The 25,984-nt window shown below is 37.1% G+C and overlaps 1 protein-coding gene across 1 annotated transcript; it reads right to left on the reverse strand.

The window, feature by feature from the left end:
- Positions 1-233: 233 nt before the first annotated feature.
- On the reverse strand, positions 234-25,543 carry LOC137738689 (uncharacterized). Its single transcript, XM_088699733.1, is given in 21 exon segments — positions 234-688; positions 5,068-5,190; positions 5,541-5,694; positions 5,697-5,824; positions 6,722-7,005; positions 7,105-7,332; positions 9,429-9,602; positions 9,762-10,364; positions 10,522-10,845; positions 12,872-13,325; positions 13,532-13,767; positions 13,949-14,008; positions 14,097-14,203; positions 14,206-14,229; positions 19,255-19,381; positions 19,663-19,761; positions 19,863-19,962; positions 20,030-20,100; positions 20,526-20,597; positions 24,345-24,479; positions 24,966-25,543. Coding segments are annotated over 21 exon segments (3,786 nt in total). The 5' UTR covers positions 25,116-25,543; the 3' UTR covers positions 234-555.
- Positions 25,544-25,984: the final 441 nt, after the last annotated feature.

The raw sequence follows: 25,984 nt of genomic DNA on the forward strand, positions 1-25,984 counted from the left end.
CCTTAATTTTTACTTGTGCTTCTAATTATGGTAAATTATATAAAACTACCTTAATTATGAATCGATCCACAATTTCATACCTCATGTTTTAAACATTGTAATGTCATATCTCAACTTATGAATTCAATAAAATGTAAAACATCCGTTAAAAAAACAAATAATGTTGCAATTGCAGTCTTCTTTGATCACAAATAACCTGACTGTCCACATACCAATGGCATTAGGCATTCAAATTTCATGAGATAATAATTTCACATATATACATGACACTTACATTAGCCTCAATATAAGCATCCTGTTGAAAAAATCAAATCCCGAAAAGTTTAGAGCTTCATCTTTATATATACTACAAAAACTGGCATAGAACCCATTCCCGAGTTCTAACCGCTCCCTTCTCCCTTGGGTCAGGGATTTTCGTTATCCTTAGTCCCTACACGTACATAACTGAAATAACCTCTTAATTTGTCCAGCATTCAGAGCTTAAGGCGGAAACTGAATGCCAGATCGTTTTATCGTACTGCCAACTGTACAAAACTTTATTTTACACTAATGATATCATTTTTCGACCCTAAGGTTATTACATAGATGTCCTAGTTCAGGCCTCGCGTACATCCATGATTTGAATTTTATATCAGCCACAGAAGTGCAGTAGAGGTAGGACCTAAATGTTACAAGGAAAAAGTACCGCCTGCAGATGGAAGGAGAGGGTTAAATATAACAGAAAAATGAATCAAGAACTCAACAAAAACGTTATTGCTTGTTGAACATATCCATGTAAAGAATTCTTTTATGCGATCAATGCAGTACAAATGCATGTTTTGTGGGTTTCAAAAGTAAGATGAAAAATGGAGTACCTATAGTCAAGAAGGCATCCTCTAAATAATTCAAATCGAAGCAATTGGATATCCGATTCACCCAATACAATACAAGAAATACATGCTATAGTCAAGACTCAATACATTACAAGAAATACACACACGCCGAGTTAATTCATTTACATTTAGTAGTATGCACGCAGTTTCTCCCTTTTTTCCGACAGCAATTTATATCCATGATTCAGAGAAAATCAATTGCTTATAATAAAAGGTTTTAACTTTCCTTCTTTATTTTGTGTTTTGAAAAGGAACAATTTTATTAAAAAAATATTTGCAATCAGTGAACAACCAGAAGCCAGATACAAGGGGAACTAGCAGAAATCATCATCCGCTGCCTCCCAGTCTAGCAAGATAGTCGAAAGTGAATAATCCCTGAACTGTGACAAGACCGAAGCCCAAAAAGAAGACTAGAGAGAATAATTAGGGGGTATTGTATTGTAAATAAGACCAAATAATTAGGCTCACACGGAGGAGGAAAAATTAGAGAGATTGGCTGGTTTGTGGGGATGCAAAGTGGGCTCTTGGCCTGTCAAGTATTTGGGTCTTGCTTTAGGACGTAATCCCAGAAATATCTCCTTCGGGAACCGATTGTGGAAAAAGTCCAAAAAAGATTGCAAAGCTGGAAGTGTGCCTTTCTTTCAAGAGGGGAAAGATTAACTTTAGTTCAATTGATGTTAGGAAGTTTACCAATTTATTTTCTATCTTTGTTCAAGGTTCCTAAAGGAGTAGTCAGGAATCTGGAAAGCTTAATGAGGAAATTCTTATGGGTTGGTGTTGGTGAAGATAAGAAAGATCACCTCATTAATTGGGATACAATTTCAAAACCGAAAGAGGAAGGAGGTTTAGGTATTGGCAATCTATTGGTAAGATCACCACATGTGCTCCACGTAACCCCGTTGTTTTGTCAGCTAAATGGTTATGGCGTTTTCCAGTCGAAGGTGATTCCATCTGGCATAAAGTGACAATGGTTAGCACTCCAAGATAGTTCGGTTTGGACAAGTAGAAGTCTTGGAAGGATATTACCCAAGGGTATAGTTCTTTTCTGCCATTTTGTTCTTGGTAAAGTAGATCAAATTGAAGAAAGTTGAGGTTCTACTATAAAACCAATTGGCAATTTGGGAAGTAGCCCAACTTCTTATAAGTCCATGCAAGGTCCCCTCTTCCACATCAATGTGGGACTCATTCTCAACATGTCCCCTCACATGTGACGAATTTTCGAGTCTAACATGCGGACAACACAACGGGGTGACGTGGAGCACATGTGGCCTTTTGGCTTCACACGTGGGATAACCTACTCTGATACCATGAAGAAAGTTAAGGTTCCACCATAAAACCAATTGGCAATATGAGAAGTAGCCCAACTTCTTATAAGCCCATGCAAGGTCATTTCTCACACATCAATGTGAGACTCATTCTCAACACAAACTAGATTTTGGGAAGACATTTGGCTGGGCTAAAGATCTTTACAAGTCTCATTTCCTAGGTTGTTCAACTTATCTAGATTTCATAACAAGAGTATTTCTAATGTGGCTAGTTTTGCTGAACATTCTTTGAATTAGGACTTTGTGATTCGAAGGAATTTGCGTGACGTGGAATTAAACGAATTGTCATCTTTCCTAACAAGTTTGGATCGGGTTAGCATTCACCCCTCAAGGGTTGATGCAAGAAATTGGATACTTTACTCTTCAGGAAGCTTCTCTGTTAAATTTTACTGCGATTATCTTCTCAAAAGCTATGCTGATAGGGTATTTTAGGCTTATGGCCTGGTTTGGAAATCTAAAGTTCCTAATAATGTGAAGGTCTTTACTTGGTTAGTGGCTCATGGGAAAATTAACACTTGTGACATGCTCCAAAAACGGCAACATAGCTCATGTCTACAGCCTGATTGGTGCATTTATGCAAGAAAAGTTCAGAGTATGTTGACCACCTATTTCTTCACCGTCCGATGGGTTTAAATTTCTGGTTGAAGTTGTTTAAGGAGTTCAGTATTAGTTGGGTTTTACCCAGGCATTGGTATTCTCTTATGGTAGAGAAACATAAATTATCAGGAAAGGGGAAGAAAATACAGGTCTTACGGGGATGTATAGTTTCAGCTATTTTTGGGGTCATTTGGATGGAAAGAAACAAGCAGATTTTTTTAGGACAACAAAGGCAGTAGAAGGGAGGATATGTGGGATAATGTTCGGTGGTCATCTCTGTAGGCTGCGATTACTTCAGAATTTAAAGATTTCTCTTTTTTAGAAATTTGGCGAAACTGGAATGTGGTTATTCGTTAGTCTTGTGTTGTTTTTATAGTTTCTAAATGTCTGGGTGATGGTGATTTTTATCTTGTTTTGTTTGTGCCTTTGCGGACTTCTTGTCCGCTTTTGTATTTATTTATTTTTTTTTTTTTTGCAACAAAAATTTGTTTCTTCTTTCAAAAAAAAAAAAAAAAAACACCTAAACCAAAGTGAATAAGATAACTTCTTAATTGCGAGAAAGCAACACAACACCAGCTCACATGCTAATGCAGAACCAAAGTGCAGGCTTTCCTAAATCAATCAGTGTTTTAAAACACACCCCAAGGCACGCCTAAGCTGCTTCAGAGGCGGGGCGGGAATGATAATGCTTCTACCCTGTGGGAGTAGGCGAAAACTCTCCTAGACATGGTCGAGGCACACCTTAAGGTGGTTGACCTAGCGTTCCCAAATCCATCAGAGATCATCGAAGTCAAAAGGCTATGTCCTCTGGTTTATGACTGTTGTAGTGCGGCAGCGTCTTCACGAAGACGACGAAGAATTTTTTTTTTTAAAGACTTGGTCCAAAACGTCGTCGTTTTGGTCAAGTCTTTAAATGTTTTTTATGACTTGGCCCAAACGACGTCGTTTTGCCCAAGTCTATATTTTGTTATAACCCTCAGCAGTGCCCAATTATTTTTTATTAACCCATAGTAGTCCCCAATTATACCCACATCAGTCCCCAGTTATTTAGGTCTTGTAAGGCTTTGCTTCACGCCTCAAGGTTTTAGCCACGCGAGGCTATTCATGAAACGCCTCACCTACGCCTTCGCCTTTTAGAACATTGAAATCAATGGTTGTTTTTAGCCTTCAAGAAGGTACTGATTCAACCAACAATATGGAAGTGCAACCTTTAATTCCATTTGAACAATCTACAATGGAGAAGACATCTAGTCTATTTATGAAACGTCTCCCCTACACCTTCGTCTTTTAAAACATTGAAATCAATGGTTGTTTTTAGTCTTCAAGAAGGTACTGATTCAACCAACAATATGGAAGTACAACCTTTAATTCCATTTGAACAGTCTACAATGGAGAAGACATCTAGTCTATTGGATAAGCAAGATTTAATTCTTCCAGCGAGTGACATTCCTTGTCCTCAGGATTCCAGCGACATTGTTCCCTATGTTCCTCTTGTCGTGCAACAAACTTTTGAGGATGTTGAAGTTAAAGATGTACCACTGCTTGTCTTTCAGTTTCTTCCATTGAAAAGAAAGTTAATTTGGTCATGCTAAATATCTATTTGCAGTTTGCAATGTTCTCCGTAAATAAACAACAATTTCTCATGAATTATTTTTTGCTACTGTCACACATAGTTGGCAAAACAGAAACTAGAGTCCTATACAATCTTCATCTCCCTGACGTCAAGAATTATCCGTTTGATAACGGCTAGGGTTCAAGCTCCTCACCAAACTCGACGGAGTCGATTTTTCAAGCGGGGGAGAAAAATGCGGAACCAAAGTGCAGGCTTAAATCAATGGGTGTTTTAATCTTTTACTCTTTAGGGTTTTTAGTATTTTAATATCCAGGGTTTTAGTATTTGGACTTCCTTCTTTATTAAGATTCTTTTCAGTTTGAGTAGGATTAGATTTAGTTTCTATTCTATTTTGATTAGGATTTCTTTCCTAAAATAGGTTTACTTTCACGTGTCCATTAGGTTTAAGGCTTTATAAAGATCCCTTGTAGTTCAGATTAACAAACAATTAAGAGTTTATGAATAGAAAGCGGTGGGATTGTTTTGGTGAGAGGCGAAGGACGGGTTGGAGGCCCCTGGAGTGATTCCAGTTATCCTTTATTGTTGTTTTAATCTACGTTTTCTTTGTTTTCACTTCTGCTAAACAATCTAATTTTCGCTTCTGCAAACATTCATTTGTAATAAATTAAAAGAAAAGGAGGACAATGCTACTTCAACCTACCTTAACGCTTTGATCCCCATGTCCATGAGATAAGCTCGTTGCTCATCCTCAGCATCAGGGAACTTCTTGAGTTCCTTACTATAATAAAGAATGTCATCTCGCAGATGTCCCGCACCTGCACACCTTTTAATTGAAGAAACAAAGTCAGAAACATCAACAACAAGAACCAATTACTAGCACCTGAAGGTATGTTAAGGGTCATTAACTCCGCGCAAATATAAAATAAACTAAAATCGAGAAAGTGCATGATTAAACAAATGAAACACAATCTGTCAAGCATAGAAGCACAATTTTTCTTTTTTAAGTTGACAGAGACATGGGTTATCTGCTAATATGGCACAGCCAACCCTCCAATTTTCTACACTACTAATTCGTAGACCTGCTTTTACATTTCAAGACATCACCTGATGCTTAGACAAGTAGGAAGCACCATAAGGAGAGAATTCTCCGTGGACTTTTTAATATATAAATACCTTTCTATAACAATGTCAACGTCTGCTTTGCTCTTAGGACCGTAAACAAGAACTCTTGTAAGGCTTAGTATGTCTCGGTAGTCACCCATCCCCAGAGCTTCTTCATCAGAAGCTCGAGAAGGCAAATCCTCTTTAGGTTACACAACAGGTTCATTCTAACCAATGGTTGTGGATCCTTTGGTAGGGAGTTTGTTTCTGCACCAGTTCTGATACAAATAATAGCCATTGCATATGCAACTCCTCCAAACCTTGTGTGCGATACGAAAATGTAACACCCTGCAGAACTATAGATAAAAGTTAATTTTACTGAATTTAGAATTATTAAATTCATAAATAAATTCACAAATTGAACAGCAAAGCAAGGGACGAAGCAAATTCAGCTTCTTACAAAACTCATGAACTGCAATAATGATTTATACCAAAGAACCTCAATAGTAAAAAACAAAAAGAGAGCAAAAATTGGAAGTATATCCAGATGCCAGAAGTGGTGTATTACTATAAGACCTCTGAGTGTTTTTCACTTAGAAAAATATAAATAAACTCCTGTAACATGTTTGTGGTATCATGATGCGGACAAAGCCCTTCAGTATGTTGAAATATAAGTGCTTTTAGCTGAATAAATTTGTATTTAGTTTCAGTTTACAGATTTAAATGTGAGCCATTGGATTACATTCCAATTGGACAGCTAAGATGTAATCTTAGAGTTAGTGATTTGTGTTGACACATGTAACTATATTATAGGGTAGATTGCATGAATGGTTGGATTTGAGTTTTGTATTATACAGAGAGAATCTCTCTATCTCTAACGGTAATATACCTCTCGCACGTTTTGTGTGAGGTGAGAGAGTGAATGAATGAAAGCAACTTTCTGTGAGAACCTTCTCTTTGCACATCTCTGAGATTTTTCCAGAAATAATCATCACCATTTTCGATTCATTCCTTACCACAGAGATCATAGTCTCTGAGATTCTAACACAGTACACAACTTTGTTATTGTAATGGAGGGCAAAGATATAATTCCCAAAAGAAATAATGGTGTCAAGAGTACTTGCTAATTTACATCTATAAATTTTATTTCACAATTTTCATTGTTTGGTATAATTTTTGTTAGTTTTAACAAAATATAGCTTTAGTGGTTTCGCCAGTTACAGATGGGAATCATACAAAGTGCGGATACTTACTCATCTATGCAGTATTGAATTGCATCCACATCAGAAGATAAAGCGCCTCTTTCTCTAGTTAATGGTATTCTCCTGTATGCAAAATTATAACCCTCATCTTTCAAAGCGGTATATACTTCAGCTGGTGTCTTCACATCATCTGCAAAGATGCTTTCTAAGTATCCTATGACACTGAACTGGTTCAAAGCTGGGCTATATTCTTCACGGTGTAAAAGCATACGGCCACCAGACTGCCTGACCTCAGATAGTATATCTTCTTTTAGTCGTGCTTCCATGTGTTCCACCTGCAAAATGTTCCGTTGAATTTGAAATTGGAGTTTACAGTTAGCTTAGGAATTGTACTTGAAATATGAAAGGAAAAAAACAAAAATATTGGTGCACACCACTGGGCCTGTGATTCCCACATGCTTGAGAGTATCAACAGGTTTGTTTAACTCCCGTAGAACAAATGGTGTGCCATTAATGTAGACAACTACTTCTCTCAGATCAGTTAAAATCACTTTTTGAGCAGCAGATCCTTCTGCTTTGGGTTTGGCACCTAAATATGCTAACATCTCTTTGGCACCAAGAATTGTCGGTGTAGCCATGCTATACACAGGATATCCATCCACCTGATTGAAACAAAAATAAAATTAGGCTAAAAAATAATTATAATCCAGTAAAGCTTATATAAAAAATATTTATATACGCCAATGTAAATATATGGGATCCAATATGATAAAGAAAAATATACTGGTTCATGCAATCAGTAACTCTGAGTGCCGGAGTTAGCACTTCAACATATCATTAAGTGTAGCCTTTACGCAAAACCATTATGCACTATCTATGGCTTTTGGCAGCACCTAAGGAAATGCTTCCAATTAATAAGTTACAACTTACTAGCAATTGGGCTCTTAGAAAAATTTTACGGCATGTTTAGAATTAAAGAACTACCGACAAAAAACATTATTGAGTAAAACCGCTATCTACAAAATCACTCCAGAGAATTATCTTGAAAAAACTATTCTGATTCTTGTGAGGAATTTTTTTTCAAGGATGCAGGCAAGTGTAAGTAAACAAATCCATGCTTAACAATCATTAGTTGGTATCTGTTTGAAGGTTGTAGCTTTCGATGTAGTTGATGCATGGTTGAAACTGTTTCCCATTTAATTGTAGTTTCCATTATTACCACTTAAAAAGCCAAATGCCTTGAAATGTCTAGAATCCCTCGAGTATGACCTAAAACAACAATTAACTTAATTACTCCAAGATGGATGCTGTGTTGTCTATTTAGTAGCTAAGGATTACTCTTGATGCATTTTGTCTCTTATATAGGGAAGTACTAGTTATGTTAATATAAACTAGACTAGACATATATCCAAACTTTTTAACCTAGAGAAAAACACAAGTATAGTAATCAGTGAATGCTTGCAGAATTTTGTCCCATTGATAATAATTCAACAAAGATTATAATATGAATAATGCCTTAAAATTATATTATATATACTTCAAAAAACTTGTCCCCTTTATCTTGTTGAACCCGAAAGGAGCAGAGAAAAGAAGGCTTCTTTATATGGAAAGGTGAGTTCTTTTCTTTTTCCTGCTCTTTCTTTTACTCTTTTCCCCTTAAATGGTGGTAATCATAAACATTAAATAAACCCTAGCCTCTATCTCATGAGTTTAAACAAAAAGAAGCAGAGAAAAGATGGCTCGTATGTGGCTGGCTTACAAATAATTTTTGAACATTACAAAGTAGCCCCTTATTCTTGCTTTAAAAACCACGACCTCCATTTGAAGGAAAATTGCAGTACCTCTGTTGTATCTGTGTGACATATCAGAAAGGGCCGTATATGGATGGATTGCTAGCCAATTTTCTTAAGTATCTGTGCGACATAGCTCACATCGTAAAACACCACTGCCAATATCCCAGGCGTTGATTTTTTTCTTTTCTTTATTTAGTCGTCTTATAATCTATTTCATTTCCTATATACGGATGTGTTGTTTTTTCTTCCTACCAAATCTCACACTACTTTCCACAATTTTTATCCCCCAAAGACGCTTGAAAATTTCCCTGAAATGTGAAGGTATTGTTGCTGGTGCAGAACCCCAGCACCTCGTTTCCCCTTCCTGCTCCTATTGGCCTATCAATGTTCTATTTGGTCAGATTAGTGTTCCACATGCAGTATGTCAACCTTGCACCCCAATCCATAATAAATATCCAGGTGGTTTTGGGGTTGGTTACGTAACCAGAGAAAAAATTCACGTGTCAAGAACCACGGGTACAAATATTCCACATCATCCAAACATAATGCGTCCACGTATTTGTCTCAGTCGGTCAGTCCCAACACGTGCGGTTGAAAATGTAACTCTCAGATCCAATAGGTGAGGGTTGGGTGCTCTAATTTTACCACTATTCTTCCAAATTCCGACCCCACTGCAAGTTCTTCTAACTTACCATATGTCAGGTTATAGGATAAACCATTTTCCAACCCTGTTAACTTATATTAAATACTTCATTGAGCATGACGAACACCTAAAACCAGAAGACGACCTCCTGACTCGCTTCACCTCAAATATGTAAATTTAAACATATAAGTTTGTATAAAATCAACCACATGGAGTAATGCTGTTACACACATTGCATACACTCCATCTGTAGCCTTATCCAATTGAATAGAAAACTTAAGATCCCTACTTATCTATTGCGCAGGAAGAAATACAAGCATACCTTAAAAACATGTGGTGCGCCATGTATTTGTATGTGACTAGACGTCCTTTGACCTGGAAAGAAATACATTTTAAGTATTGAACCTTTCCCCAAAACCGAACCACTACGGGCCTTGACAATGGCCTCCATGACAGCATCCCCATGCTGGGACTCAAGTGGTGCCCTTAACTCCTCCTGAATTCCACAAAAAAATAAAAAGGCAAAATTATATCCATCCCAAAATAAGAGAAATATCAACCAAGCTATTAGAGTGAGCTTGGCACCCAAAAAAAAAAAAAAAAAAAAAAAAAAAACGAAAAAAAAGTCTCTGAGCCAAAAGTAGAAGGAATTTACAGGAACAGTTAAAAAGCGTCCAGGTCCTAGTCTTATGTTCCATTTCATTGTTTGAACCTCCGGTCGCTGATGCAACCAATTCTTAAACGTCATGCTAGATTCTCCTTGCCCACAAAATCCATCAAATGCTTCACTTCCCAAGTATGCTGCAAAAGCAATTAAACGGAAGTAGCGCTCCAAGTGCTCAGCACCACGATTTAATGCCAACCTCCTTACCCTTGGCTCAACATGTTGTTGATTGAATACCTTTCTGTACTGCAGAACAGGTTGACGTATGTTCTGTAGAGCAGAGCATCTATCAATTATAGCATCCAAGGCTTCCCGGCATTCCACCCCATTATCAAATAATCTTATTATTTTCCACAACAAGAGGATGCCATTCATGCCGAATACACGGCTTTGCTCCTTTTCATTTCTAAAATTTGTAACACTGGAGGTTGATGCAGCACTACTACCTCCAGTTTCTTCACCACTTGAGCTACCACCATCCACTTCTTCAAGGGTAATATTGTCAACCAGGATTTTGATAGGTCTCCCGTAGTCAATTTGGAGTTTCAAAAGGCAAGCAATTACCGTACCTGTAGTTGTCCTTCCTCTACCCATCTGTGAATATTAAAAGGAAGAGAATAAAAAAAAAGATCAGGAGAAAGAAAATAATAGAAGGCAAAAGAAAAATACTACAGATTGGTTATGAAAAAAATTTATTGTCTCCTTTCACGCATACAGAAAAGAAGGAAAAGGGAAAGAATTAAATGTCAACCTGGCAATTGAAAACAAAAGCAGTGTCCTTGGAAGCAGAAGCAATATTAATAGCCAATGTGTCAAAATCAGAACTTTTGGGAGCTTTACCATCAGTGATGGGTACAAGCGCATACTTGATGGGAAAACCATCTTCCTCCAAACCTTTAAAAAACTCTACCAGGGTCTGAATAGCCTCAGAATTTACATGCTCCCAAGCATCAAATATTTGCCCATCATCCATTTCATGAATAACCATTATGGCACCCCCATAATGCTCAGCTTCTCGCAAGATATCTTCTTTTAACCGAGCTTCCATCCTCTCCACGCTCTCACGATCAATACCCTGGAAGAATAGATCTTAGTTTCAATATCTCCCTCAAAAAGGAACAAAACAATGCCAGTTGTACCAATGATGACAGTTGTAATTACGTCTTGGATTTGTACTCTTGTATGGGTCTTAGATGCCATGTTCATGCTAGGATACTTGTCTGCTTGAAACCCCAAATGTGCCTAGGTTGAGGTCCATATTCTTTTTACTCTTGTTAAAGGTCAATGGAGTTAAAGTTCTGAGAAGAGAGCCATTTACTCTTTTCCCATTTGCAGTACAAACTCTCATCCATAACTGTACAGACATCTGTCTTGATATGATAAAAAAAATTTAAAATTCTGGACTGGCTGACTGGTGCAATAAAAGCTGGACACTGAGCGACGGTGTTGGTAATAATTCTTTGTATTTCAAAAATAAGTATGACTTGATGAAAGATCAAGGGAAGAAACGCTTGTTATCTGGAGGTGGGAGGCTTAGTTTTGTGCAATTTTCTTTTTCCTGTTTAGTAACTGGACATATCCAAGATGATAACCCTTGGTGTATGCTTTTCGCAGATGATATAGTGTTGATAGATGAAACACAAGAGGGAATAGACGCAAAGCTTAACCTTTGGCGGAAAGTGTTGGAATCTAAAGGTCTTCACTAAGTAGGTCAAAGGTAGAGTATATGGTGTGCAAGTTTAGTGGGAAAAGGGGTCCAAATGAGATAGGGGTGAGGATTGGAGACCAGAAAGTACCAAAGAGTAAGCGCTTTCATTATCTTGGATCTATCTTGCAAAAGAGTAGAGAATTGGATGGATATCTCAACCATAAAATACAAACTGGATGGATGAAGTGGAAGAGTGCATCGGGTGTATTGTGGGACTAACGACTGCCACTAAACCTCGAGAAAAAATTTATAGGATGGAAATAAGGCCATCAATGCTTTATGGCACAAAATTTTGGGCAGTCAAGCATCTAACACGTGCAAAAAATGAGTGTAGTGGAGATGAGAATGCTTCGTTAGATGTGTGGGCATGTGAACCGAAGACCTACAAATGCTCTAATTAGAAGGTGCGATCATGAGACAACAGGGTCAAGGCAAAAGGGGTAGAGGAAGACCTAGGAAGACTTGGAAAGAGACTCTAGAAAAAACATGGGGTACTTGGAGCTAACAGAAGACTTGCGCAAAATTGAGCGCATTGGCATTCTAGAATTCATACAATCAACCCCACTTAGTGGGATAAGCTTTTGTTGTTGCATTAACGAAAGAGGTTCTGGAAAATTCACTAGCATAACATGTCTTTGTCCAAAATTCCAAATCGCGTGCAAAAGTAAACAAGAAGCTTATTAGAGATCTTCTAGTGAAGGGCATAGAAGAAGGGGAAAATGAGCACATGGTGAAGTGGGAATTGGTTTTAAATCTATTGGAATAGCAGGACAAGACTGGGGATGGGAAGTTAAGAGTCAATGTGGTATTGCTAGGCGTTATAATATAAATATTATGGAAGTGGTCTTGGAGCAAATCCTTTTGCCATGCTGTCCACAGGAGTAAATATGGTCTTGATGCCAGCGGGTGGTTATGTTCATCATTACCCTGCATGGGAGACCCTGCTACTGAACCCCATCATGCAAGTATAGCATATGTAAAGGATAATATTTTCTTTTATTCCCATAACATGCTTATGTTCTCAAACAATGAATTGCACCACTCTTCAGGCAACAGAGGCATCTCATGATGCCCAATTATCTGGCAAGATAAATATAGCTAGGCAAATCTTTTGACAGTACAAAGATGATTAAAGTACCATGCAAAGTGTACTACCTATGCCGTGGAAGAGTACATTTTGCTCCTTGCAGTATATAGCAAGTTATTGATGTAATCTAGGCTTATACTGCAAGGAGCAAAATGTACTCTCCCACAGCATTTATGGTATGATCAAACAACTGAGTATAAACTACTAAACCAAAGTGTCTGATGGTTTAAGTGAACTCCAAGCAACAAGTACTATTTCACATTATATTTCCATGAAATTATATAAAGACGTGACAAAAGGTAAAACTAAGAAAAAATATTACCGTGTAGTCGTGTACTTGAGCATATTTTTGTAAGGCCTTTCAACCTCGCGAAGTACAAATGGTTTTCTGTTGATGTAAATAACAGGTTCTTCTCTCATATTATGCCAAAAAACTGGGTGGCCATCTTTGGAGTTACCAATCCTTTGGATGACAGATCATATACCATCAGTTGTTGGATTTGCAACTCCATAAACTGAAAATCCAGGGACCTCTCGGAAATTAGGGGCACCATCCACTCTTTCTGGTAAATTTTGGTTTTGACAACCAGGACAGTGGTCACTTTTCAAAACTGTTTGGCTACCAAGAACCTCACCCTTTCTCAAGGCGGCAACTACACCCATCTCACAAGGCCGACCATCAGCAGATTCAGCAATCTTCTTTAAAGATGGCTTCAAACTTGCATATCCAAGTGCACCCATTGGATCTCTTCTCAGAAGCCTACAACCAAGAGGAATCAAAGCAAAAGAACTTAACCAGATAGTGTCCCAATAACTAAGTGTGCTAATTTCATTTATTCCGTGAACATAAAGTAATCATTAACCAAGTTTCATCTCATTTGTACATTAGCAGACAAGGAAAAAAAAAACCAAGAAGATGGTACAAAAAAGAAAGGAAAAGTCAAATGCTAAGCCTGTTATTTTTACCTGCGAACGATACTATACAGTTCAGGCCTAGCTTTCATCCAGTCGGCAAAACTACTATAATCAATGGAACTAGAACGGAGGGCTGCTCCTTCTGAATGAATGTACACGGTAAAGCATATAAGGAAGTAGTATCGTTCCAAATACTCCACGAAAAATGAAAGTGATGCCTCCCTTTTCATCTCATCTGGTTGGCGCATAATACTATTGCGATAAGTGGGAATTGCTTCACGTAAGTTCTGTACTTGGATTCAATAGACAGAAACATCACAACTCTAAGATAAAACATGAACAACTTATATGAAGCAATAAAATCATATATTCAAAAAGGAAAAAATAAATTTGAACTTTCATGGAAAAGTAAAACATGTACTGAGATGCCATTCAGTAAAGTCAATCAATAAAGGATTGAAACTATACCCGCATAGAGGCACACTTGTCAATAACTTTATCCACTTGTCTCTTTCCCTCAACACCACCCTAAAGGCACGTTGTTGATTAATAAAATACTTAGGAACATCTTAACTATTTAATACAACAATAGGCAACAAAATAAGATATCAAATACCTCTAGTACCTGAATCAAGCTTCTTATGACCGCATATTCACCACTACGAATCGCATCTTCTGAGCTTGGAAAATTGTCAGCAACAATTTCACTGGATTCAGAAATTGTCCAATTGAATTGGTTCTTGGAATACCTATTTTATTTGAAAATAATATAAAATGAAGAAATCCTTAAAAGCATAACAAGCCACAATGTAAACCAATAAAGGACTTGAAATTCTCTAAACTAAAGACACCCTAAATAACTGAAATTATTGTACACATGCCCAGGACTCTCACAATAACCGAGCAGAAAATGCAGACAATGGTTTATTTTTCAATGGAGGAATTTGCTAATGGTAAGAGAAGCTTTTGGTATTTCAGAAAAATAATAATAATAATAGAGTTGGGTGTTCAATGGCAGGGATAAACACTCAAAAGATGGACTCGGTTTTGATATGTGAGGTGTGTAGGTGGCCTATAGCACATTTGGGATTATCTTCAAATGACAAGGCAACACAGAGGCAATTAGCGTTTGGCACCCTGTTGCAGAAAAAATGTGGAGAAGAAGTTAGATGGTTGGAGGCTTGGAGCAAAGAATTTTGTTGCATGGGGGTAGGTTGTAATCCAATCGGTTTAAGCACGCACCAATAATCACCTTTTGGTTTTAGTGTGAGCAAGAGGCTAAAGAGAGCAATGAGGAATGTTTTGTGGGAGGGAGTGGAGAAGAGAAAAATAGATCATTTGAGAAGATGAAAGTAATGGCTTGGGTGAAGGAAACCGGAGGAATTTGGTTAAGAATTATGAGGTGCTTGGAAAATGGTTTTCAAGGTTTCGGTTAGAGAGCAATTCCTTCCATATGCTGTCCTTATATAATATGGGCTTTATGAGTGGTAGGGATCCAGCTTTGTGACAAGAGCCTCAAGTCGAAGTCCTTGGAAAGATAATTTTAATGCCTTCTTTCTTTTTGTTCTTATTGTTGTTTTGGGATGTGGAATGGGAAAAGCGTGAGGCTTTGGAAGAATGTCGAGTTCCAGAACCGTTTTGAACTATTGTTTCCTCATCTATACAGAACTTTGTGCAATTGTTTCTAGGTAATTGGACTGGAGAGGAATGTTAGGAATTGGCTTGTCAATTGTTAGTGTCCTATTTTGCTTAGGATTGTATTAGGAAAGCTAGGGTGCACAGATTCTTGTCCTACAAGGATTAGGAAAGAATTAAGTGGGTGTTCGACTGTAGAGCTAATGCACATATCCCAAGTGATGAAAGGTCCAAGCTCAAACCTAACTCTGCACACTGCATATTCTTAGGTTTTGAGAAAGGAGTGAAGAGTTTCAAGCTATGGGATATCATCAACAAGAAGAAGTTGTCAGCCGAGATGTTGTCCTTGATGAGACAACCATGCCTCTGAACAAAGTTGAGACCAATTGAATCCGATGCTTTTGGGCAAGAGGAAGAGCATCGACATCATTTACCAAGTAGGAATCAGGTGGAGCAAGAAACAGGGCAGATTGTAGACACTCCAGTCCGCTAGACATCCCAAAAGTTTCAAACTTCAACCCACAATTCACCTGAATTCCATATATGTATAGCACTGGACAAACCCATTCAAACACAAGAAGAAGCCTGACAGATTGGGGTTTGACCAAGAAGAAGTTAATTATGCTCTTAACATCAGTCAAGGAGATCCAACTACTTATCAAGAAGCTATAGCAAGCGATGACCGAGATAGTTGGATGAGTGCACTGACAAGAAATGGAGTCTCCTTACAAGAACTTCGTTTGGTAGTTGGTTCCTAAACCCATAGATTGAAAGTTAGCTGGATGCAAGTGGGTTTTTAGTAAAAAGGCAAGATTGCATGAACAGGATGCCGTCAGATTTAAAGCAAGGCTTGTGGCAAAAAAGTACTCACAAAACGAGGGGGTGGACTATGATGAGATCTTTTCACCCGTGGTAAAGCATACTTCTACCATATTGCTTTTAATGGTAGCATGGCATGACATAGAGATTCAGCAGATGGATGTGAAGACTGTGTTTCTCCATGGGAATCTAGAGGAGACGATTTGTGTGGCCGAACCAGGAGGGTTTGTTGAGTATGGGAAAGAGAACCTAGTATTGCAGCTTAGGAAGTCCATGTATGCCTCAAGCAATCTCCAAGATAATGGTACAAGAAGTTTGATTCCTTTATGCTGAAAATTAATTTTTGGAGATGCTTATATGACTGTTGTGTATACTATCATGTATTCTAAGATGTGATGATCATGTTGATGTTGCTCAAGGCAAGTCTAGAATTCAAGACTTGAAGAAGATTTTGAGCGAGGAGTTTGACATGAAGGATCCAGAGGCTACACAAAAGATCCTTGGCATGGAAGTTCAGAGATATAGGACCGCTGGACGGATCTGGATATCACACGCCAAGTATACCCAAAAGGTTCTTGAGAAGTTCAACATGCTAGAAGCCAAGGTAGTTTCAATTCCTTTGGTGGCTCACTTTAGGTTAAGTTGGCAACAGTATTCAAAGTCCGAGAAAGAGAAACAAGCAATGGAGAAGGTGCCTTATACTAATGTCGTGGGCACACGACCTGACTAGCTAAAGCAATCAGTGTTGTTTCCAAGTACATGGCAAATCCAAGAAAGCAACATAGGGATGCAGTCCAATGGATTTTGCTTTACTTGAGAGGTTCTTGGCGACAGCCGACAAGGGATTATGTTTGAGAAGCAAAAAGAAAATGCAAGGGTTTTGGGATAGCTGATTCAAGCATTGCTTGAACTTGATCAATCTCGTTGATTGATTTTGGTGGAGCACCTCCTCAGTTGAGATGTAATGAGGTGAGAAGAAGTTTGCCAAGGTGAAGGTTCTTGAAGATTTCCAGAGCTGCTTCAAGAAGGGCGAATTAGAAAATATAGTCTTAGAGGATCAAATTGTTTTCCCAATTGAAGTAGTTTTTAAGGAGTGATTTTCCCAATTAGAGTTGGTTACCCAATTGGAGTTGTTTTCCCAATTGGAGTTGTTTACCAAATTGGAGTTGGTTTCTCAATTGGAGAAGGATTCATGCCTAGAGTCCAATTAGCATTATTAATCCTTATTGAAGAAGACCTTTATTATGTCTATATAAAGGGACTATTGTACTAGTTTTGAATTGGAGCAAAACAATAAGCTGTATACCACTCAAGGAGTTAGAGTGAGAGAAGGGCAAAGTATGTGCGAGAGAAAAGAAAAGCGATAAGAGTGTATTTCTTGTTGGGTTTTTTCTAGCCCATGATGAGTTGTCCTAAGTGGATTAGGGATTATAGCATGGGAAGATTTAGTGGTTGTTCCCAATTGGAGTGGTTTTCCCAATTGGAGTTAGTTACCCAATTGGAGTTGTTTTCCCAATTGGAGTTGTTTACCCAATTGAATAAAGATTCATAACTAGATTCCAATTAGGATTCATAATCCTTACTGAGGAAGACCTTTATTATGTCTATATAAAGGGGCTACTGTACTAGTTTTGAATGGAGAGCAAAACAATAATTTGTATACCACTCAAGGGATTAGAGTGAGAGAATATTGTAAAGTGTGTGCGAGAGAAAAGAAAAGAGAGTGTATTTCTTGTTCTCGTTCTTTCAGCTTTTTCGTCAAGTCTTAATTCTAGAGACTTGGTAAGATTATTGATAGTACTCATTATTGATAAGGTGAAAGATTGGTGTTGCTGTCCCATGGATGCAGGCACATTTCACTGAACCACGTTAATTCTTGGTGTTATTTATCTTGGTTACTTTTGTTTTCGATTTCCCGAATTTGTTCTGTCTTCCCATTCTTAAATGCGATATTCTCAACATTTCTTGTTCTTGTTTCAGGTTTATCGTCAAATCTTTAATCCTAGAGGCTTGGCAAGATTATCCTTTGTACTCATTATTGATAAGATTGTTGTTGTCATCTCGTGGATGTAGGCACATAAAGCTGAACCACGTTAATTCTTACTGTTGCTTATCTTGGTTATTTTGTTTTCGATTTCCAGTGTTTGTTCTGTTTTTCCCATTCTTAAACACGATATTCACAACATACTGAGGTGCAACAGTCAAGACTTGGTTTGACTAACCAAGGTGGAAATGTTAGAAATTGGCTCGTCAATTGTTAGTGTCCTATTTTGTTTAGGATTGTATTAGGAAAGCTAAGGTGCACTGATTCTTGTCCTACAAGGATTAGGAAAGAATTAAGTTTTCTAGTACAATTAGATTGAGAATCCTTGAAGCATAATTGGAATAGGAATGAAAGTGTACTTTCCTATCCTATATAGAATAGGAAACCAAATAAGAAAATAGGCATGTAAACCACTCCTATACTTATAAATACGGTGCCGCAAGGCTGAAAAGCAAGTGAGAAAACAGAGAGCCAGGAGAGGAGGAGGCATTATTTCTAGGGTTTGAAAAAAGTATTGTATACTATATTATTAATCAAAGAAGGCGTGGTTTCTGTAGCCCGAACAGTATAAACCTGGTTTGTTTCTAGTTATTCTCTATTTTGCTTAGTCTATTGCCGGATACATCAAAAAGAAAGATCCAAAAGAGGAGAGTCAGAATTATAACAAGGATTAGCAGAATTTTTTTAAACTACAAAGGTAACGTACAGGAGAGCTCTTGGGAAGAAGTCAGGTTTCCCTGGGGGCTTCTCTTTCTCAACCCTTTAGAATCTTTCATTTTTGTAATTTTATTAGACTGGAGAGCTGCTGTGGGATAGCTTTTAGAGTTGTATTACAGTGTAAAAGGTGTATTTTGGATTTGTCTTTTGATATTTGTATCATTTTCTTGCCGATCTCCACATTGATGTGTTTTGTGTAAAAGTGATGTTTAAAGTTTAGACCACTTGCTTATTTTCTGTCCATATGTGTTGTTCTTGTGGTTGAGGTTGTTCAGGGAGGCTGGTTTGAGTTGGATGATTACAATTGTGTTGTCTTTGTGATTATTATCTTCTCATATCAGAAATCAAATAATATACTGTTTAAACTTGAAAGGGAAGGTTTGGAGAGAAAAAGGAGCATATGAGAAAATCATACTTTCATTAGAATAGCACAAATAAGCCCCTTCGCAACAGAGATTAACCAAGTTTACAAGTCCTAGAACTACAAAATTCCTTCGGATGACCAAAATGAGTCAATGTAATAGAAGAAGTATTTAAGTGAATAGAGTAAGAGGATTACTGGAAGCTCCTATACGGTTGAGGTATATCAAATTTGCAATCACCATTCCTGTTGTAATTCACCCACGTCCCATTTGACAGTTAAAAATTATTTCTGCATTTATGTCAGCTTGAGAAATTTTATGAACCTGAATACATAGAATAAATGAGTAAATAAAGCGCACGCATCAGAAAATGTAATTCAGGAAGGTGATAATATTCCATGACCACAAGACCACAAAAAGACCAACTCTAGGAGTGCAGCTCAATTCATGGGCATGCCAAGAACTAACCCACTCCAACCAATTTAGGTTGGGTTGGTCATGGTTCCCATCTTCTTGGACCCAATTGATTGAGGTCTGGTCCCAGGTTTTACCTGGCCTGATATGAATTGTGCTATATATACCGTTCGACGAGAAAATGAACTAACCAAAATATCAAAATCCAGCTCCTTAGGTGACTTTTCATCAGTTATAGGAACACGTTCATAGGCAACAAGGTATCCTTGTTCTTGCAATTCCTCGTAAACCTACAGAATAATAAAATAAATAAATTGTTTAATATTAAGAATACTGGTCGGTTTCACTTGTTCTCTCATTCCCATCTATGACAGTTGTTCCAGTGAGATACCTCTAGTGGTGTCTTCACAGAATGACATGACACCGGTTCCCATTGATCCACCATCTGACCATCTGGCAGTTCATCAGTGAGAAGGATCTTATTTCCATATCTGCTATTTCAGATGTGAAAATAACGTCCGATATCATAGAAAGCAGGCGTGAGAAAATGTTACATACCTTGCAGATTCAATTAAAATATCTTCCCTTAACCGGGCTTCCATTTGTTCAACCCTAGCCTTGTTAATTCCCTGATGGTTTTTGTAAAGCCACAATAGATTTAGAAGGAAACATAAAATGTGGCTAATTAACATGTTGACATGTCTGTGAATTGCAATGCAAATAGCATTATGCATGTATTATAACTAGCAAGCCTCTATATTCCCTAATTCCCAACCCCAAAACAAAACATAACAAAACATAACAAAACAAAACAAAACAAAAGGAGAAAGGTAAAAACAAAAGAACAAAAAAAACCCATCCTATTCTCCTCATTAAAGCAAGTACTAAAATCATAAGAAGCGCACTCGAAATTCAAATTAATGTAAGACAGACTATATTTTATAATACATAATGTTAGACGATGAAGTTATTCGTTCTGTACTTCTTAAGTAATGAAGGCAAGTATAATCATAGGATATGCCAAATTTGATGGTAAACTTAACAAAAAGCATACCGTATATTCAAGGTTGGAAAAGGGCCTCTCCAAGTCACGCAAAACAAAAGGGCACCCATTAATATAGACCACCTGTTTGAAGATATGGAGTAACATAAGAAAATGCATACTCAAGGATAAAAATTGTGTCAAATAAAAATATGAAAAATTAGAATAAGAGCTTTTGCAAGTCTAAGAGTACCTTCATATACCGATTAAGGAGTTGGACTAGACAATTTTAGATTAGTCCTATGTTTGGAAACATCTTGGACTAGATGGCTAATCTAATTCCTTAAAAAACAGAAGAAAAACATACACTCACATACACAAAAAGATTAACTGGTTGACCAGTGAGGAGAGGTGGGTTTACACGGCACTGAGAAAACTGGGGCTTAAGGAAACTTTCCCAATTGATACAACCAACAGACCCAGCTTATGGTACAAGACTTCAACTCATTCAGTCTGAAGTATCTCTCCACAATTCATTCCTTTCAAGCCCTAGCTTTCTCTTACTCTGTTTGTCCCTCTTTGGTGTCTGTTCCAATTCTCACATGTTTTTGTTGGGATTCTTCCATCCTCTATATATTTCTTTCTAGTGAAAACTTTGTATAATTTCTTACTATTTCTTTGATTTGGATCTGTATCTTTAGCTTATTTATTCTATGATGGGAAACAGATAAATGTTTGGATAATTTTGGTCAAATTCGAAAGGCTTTTGCTCAGTCAATATGTTTGGAACTTCAATGTTATGCATAATTTATTTTTGTTAGGAGTGGGCTTAATTTATTTATTTTTCTTGGCATTTTCCGGGGATTTTGTTGGATTTTTTGTTCGAAGGTAGTTTGGAATCACAAGGTCCGAAAGCCTATCCAGCGTTAATGTTTTTCTTTTCTACGCTGTGTCAATTGAGTTCACAGATTTGTGGTATTGCCTACGTTAGGCAGCATAACAATTATGATTTTAGGTTTTTGATCAAAATGGTGTGTATTTCTTCATTTTGCTTATGCCATGTACTATGTCGCACCTGCATTCATAATTGTTATCAAAACATTATCAAATTTCTGGTGCTGTTATAAGAGTTACTACTATCCAAGTTCTAAATGTTTAGTGTTGAAATTTTATTGACAAAGTTCATGTAATTTCCTTCAATTGTGTTATTAAAAGATGAAAGATGTTCTGCCTACCGTCGAACAATCGATGTAAGAACTTAGAACCAAGGATTGCCGCTTGGATGATATTTTCCCTTGATGAATCTTTTTCTCTAGACACTGAAACTAATAGTAGGGGTGAAGCAATTTCTTCTATTGTCGACCGGATACTGCCACATGTTTACCTATAATCGCGAGATATCCCCACTATCAGCCTCCAACAGAGCAAAAATGCTAGATTTGCACTGATCTTGAACCAAAATAGAAAGAAAGAGGAAGAAAAAGAAAGAATGATATGGTATAAGTGTTTTAAATCCCTCCACACAACACTAATAAGTGCACTAAATCCCTAACCAAATCAAATCAAAATCAAAACCAAATAAGCACTAATTAAGCTACCCATCTACTAAACCATAAATTAGGGCAGATATTTAGAGGAATCCCAAGATATCCGTAGATATATCCGTAAATCTGAAGACCGATATGATCTGTACAGTCAACATTCTCATTCTTTGGATCAACTGATTGGTCATTGATTTAACTATGCATTACACTGTTAGGAGCAGAGTTAACAGAGTGTTCTCACTCATTCATTATGTTGTCAAAAATGCAATTTCAGAAATTTTGTACAGTGAACAAAAACATGTATTTCTTGTATTGGCTTGATACTTTGTAATGTGTTTACTGTTTTGGCTACGACAATTAATCTGTGTATTGCTTATGGGATATGTATTCTCATCTTGGAATGATAAATAAATCATTTTCTTGAAGTGAATTGAAAGTATTCTTAACTAATTTGTGGGTTGTGCACACCATCTTTCAACCTCCAAAATTTATAATGTTATTCACCAAGAGTAATTTCACTATATCTTTTGAAAAGAATCTCATTTTATAGTTTCACTATTTAAAATAAGATATTATCGTATATCATTACTTTTTATTTTATAAAGAAACAATTATATTAAAGAAGAAAGAGGCAGCAAATACAGAAGTGGTGGAGAAGCAGACCACCCCAAAGCAAACTACGCTGCACTGAAGGGCTCTAAAACTCCTAACACAAACTAAAAGGTAGCCACCTTCCAATCTCCAAATTAAGGGAAGAGAGATTCTCCATAATTAACGTATTTTATTATTCTTATTCAAAACCTGCTTATAGTTCACTTTGAATATACACCAAAAAGAGAACAGAAATATAAAGTTTATCTAGTTTCTTTGAAGAACACTGCAGCAAACGTTTTATAGTAATTAGTCCAGTCCAAAAGGAAATAGTATTGCCAAATCAAATTCTATTAACTAAAAGGGGCATCTACGTGTTTAACCTATCCTAAAGCCAGCCAGTTTCGCACCCTCCCTCACCACTTGGGTTTGCCCCAAGGACTTAAATGCCAGTTTGATTTGAATCCATACAGATATGCTTAAACGTACTAAGTAGCTCTCACTCCCTTTCTTTTCAAAATTTCAACAAAAGCAAAGAGTACAAAATATGAAACCCTTGAATTTCTAGGACAACTATGAGTCCTGCAGCATCAAAGAAGACTTCAAGGAATAAAGCTATACTGTTCCGCCTTAATTTAACCCTGTCAGAAAAAACAACTATAACTAAATGGAACTATAATGAAGGGTTGGTCTCTGTGAGGGAGTGTATCCCAACTTAGGTCCATGTCTGTCTAAATGATAAACCCTTTAGGCTCATATACATACTTGAGTCTACAGTGAACACCTTTTTTTCAGCCCCAAAAAAAAAAAAAAAAGAACCGAGAAATTCCTGCTTTGAAAACCCTAAATTTTTTTCCACACCAAACCATCCTCTAAACCACCTAAATAATTTAAGTCAGATCCAGGACGCACAATTAACCTTACAGTTTTCTGCCATCCTTTACAAGTCAGATTCAGATTCTTTAAAAGGTTGCCCCACCATATACGAATAATTAGGCAGCAATACACGGTCTACCAAAACAGTATTTTGTAACAGAAGACAGATGTTGTGGGATAAAGTTCATTTATGGTCTTTATTATGGTATTCAGTTAGATTTATGGAGTGTTCATAGCTCTTTCAATTTTATGGGGACTTTGTTTGACGTCTCGTTGATTGTTTTCTGCTTTTCTTTACTGACATCTTGTCCACTTGTGTAATTATATTGTCATATGAATAACATTTCATTTCATTAAAAAAAAAAAAAAAGTGTCAGGAAAATTCATCCCAGACTATGAAAGACAACTTTTGCAGAAAACACCAGTTGGCATAATGGGCAACATTGAATGCTATAATTACTACGGGATCGGTGAGGGGATGTAAACCAAGAGCTATTACTTAATGTATAGGCACAATATCATCAAAAACAGTTGAGCTCATTAGCTTTTGATTGTCAATAGCTATAAATTTATAGTTTAGGTTTCTTGTTTATAAAATATTTTTCAATATTGACTTCGCAAAACTGTATTTAGTTCCAAATCGTGCGACAACATACTCGAGATTAAAATGTTGATACTTGATCACTATTATATTCTGAAAACAAGATTTCCTACAATAATTTAGTATTTTGGTTCTTAACAGTAAAAAATATGATGCATATTTTATAACTTAAATATGATGCTAGTCGATTGCACCAATTGTATTGTGCAAACTTTCAATATAGGAAAGAAAGAAATCAAACAGTGACAGGTAGAAATAGCATGGAAACATTTAATTTACCGGCTCCTCACAAAGGTTAATCCAAAGAACTTGTGCTCGCTTCCCATCAATATGTTGAGCTCCAATATTGTTAAGAACATTCTGGATTCCACTGATTGTTGGAATGGCAACACCATGAACATGTTGCGAATCGGCCTATAAAAGAGGATAAATATGAAAGGAAAACAAATCAAACAACGGAAAGTGATGAGAAGGGAAATGACGTGAAACAATTGAGAGTGATTTAGAGAAGTTTCCATGTAAAACTCAAGTTGCATTAACACGATGCATTGAGGATGCTACAATGAAAATATGTTGAACCTGATTACGGACAGATTTATATACCTGAGAACATGATGCATGTACGTGGTTGAAGAGGCAACTACTTGACAATGTACATTTTGTTGACAATGTACATTTTGTTGACAATATACATTTTGGTGACAACGCAAGTGAAGTTGTAAGTGGTAAGTACGTGTTTGTCAATATATGCGATGTAAGATTGTAGAATTGAAGCATTAAAATCAACCACTAGATTCAGTGGCCGGTCTAACAAACAAGTGCTTCCTAAATTGAATCAAAACAAGGAATGAACCCAAAGTTGGTGGTTAATTTTAAGAGGAGCAAGAGGGAAAGAAAGACCTGGCGGTAATTGGGAGCACCATCGATGTAGGGAGACAAGCGTTTGTTCTGGCAGCCAGGGAAGTGGTCGCCCTTGAGAATGGTCTTCTTGCCCAGCACTGATCCTCCTCTTAGTTTCATCACCTGCTCCGGCTCCTTTGGTATCGACATGGCTCATTTATGTAATTTCTTTCTTGAGTTAGTCGTCGAAAATTGCCCACATACAACTAGAAGATGATGAATGGATGAGATTCCCTGACTACAGAGTAGAAGATATAGGAAACAAATCCAACAAAAAAAGAAACAAAGGAATCTATCCTCAATTGAGACACGGAGAGAGGGGTACACCCGAATTAAATTGAATTTACAAATAGGATAAGAGCTGGATTTTAATAATTACCTCCAACTCCAATCCAATCTAATCCACAGTTTCTCATCTCATCTCATCCACTGAAACTGAAAATTAATGTCTCTCTCTTTCCTAAGACGCTTAAAAATAGAGAGAGAAAGAAAGTGCGAGCGAGGGAGAGATGGATGACGATGAGGAGATGTTGATTTGTTGAGACTGAGTTGCTGAGTTGCTGCGAGTGCGAGTGCGAGTGCGACAATTAAGATCTCCAAGGTCGAGTCAAACATAATTTATTCCGGTCTTTCAAAAACTTAGTATTTTAATAAATAATGCAAGATTTGTTGAAAAGTCTGGTGGGTAATGAATACCCACAGTAATTTGGCAGAAGTTTTCAACATTGATAGAAGTTTTCAATGCCTATAAAATTAATCTTGACTTGGGAGGTGAAGGAAGTTATATTGTCAAAGATGTGTGCTTGGAGTTGCTCTATAAATAGAGCACTTCGTATGTCTTCAATACAGAGCACAGAGAGAAAGAGATAGAGCAGAGAAAGAAAGAGAGGAAGAGGAGAGGAGAGAATAAATAGAGTTATATTTGTACTCTTATTATTCAAATTATAATGAAAGCACTACTGATGCCCGAGGACGTACTGCAGTCACACTGACTGTAGAGAACCTCGTAAATTTTGTGT

This window comes from Pyrus communis, chromosome 9 (genome assembly GCF_041283825.1).
Source record: "Pyrus communis isolate YQ-2024b chromosome 9, ASM4128382v1, whole genome shotgun sequence".
Classification (NCBI taxonomy): domain Eukaryota; kingdom Viridiplantae; phylum Streptophyta; class Magnoliopsida; order Rosales; family Rosaceae; genus Pyrus; species Pyrus communis.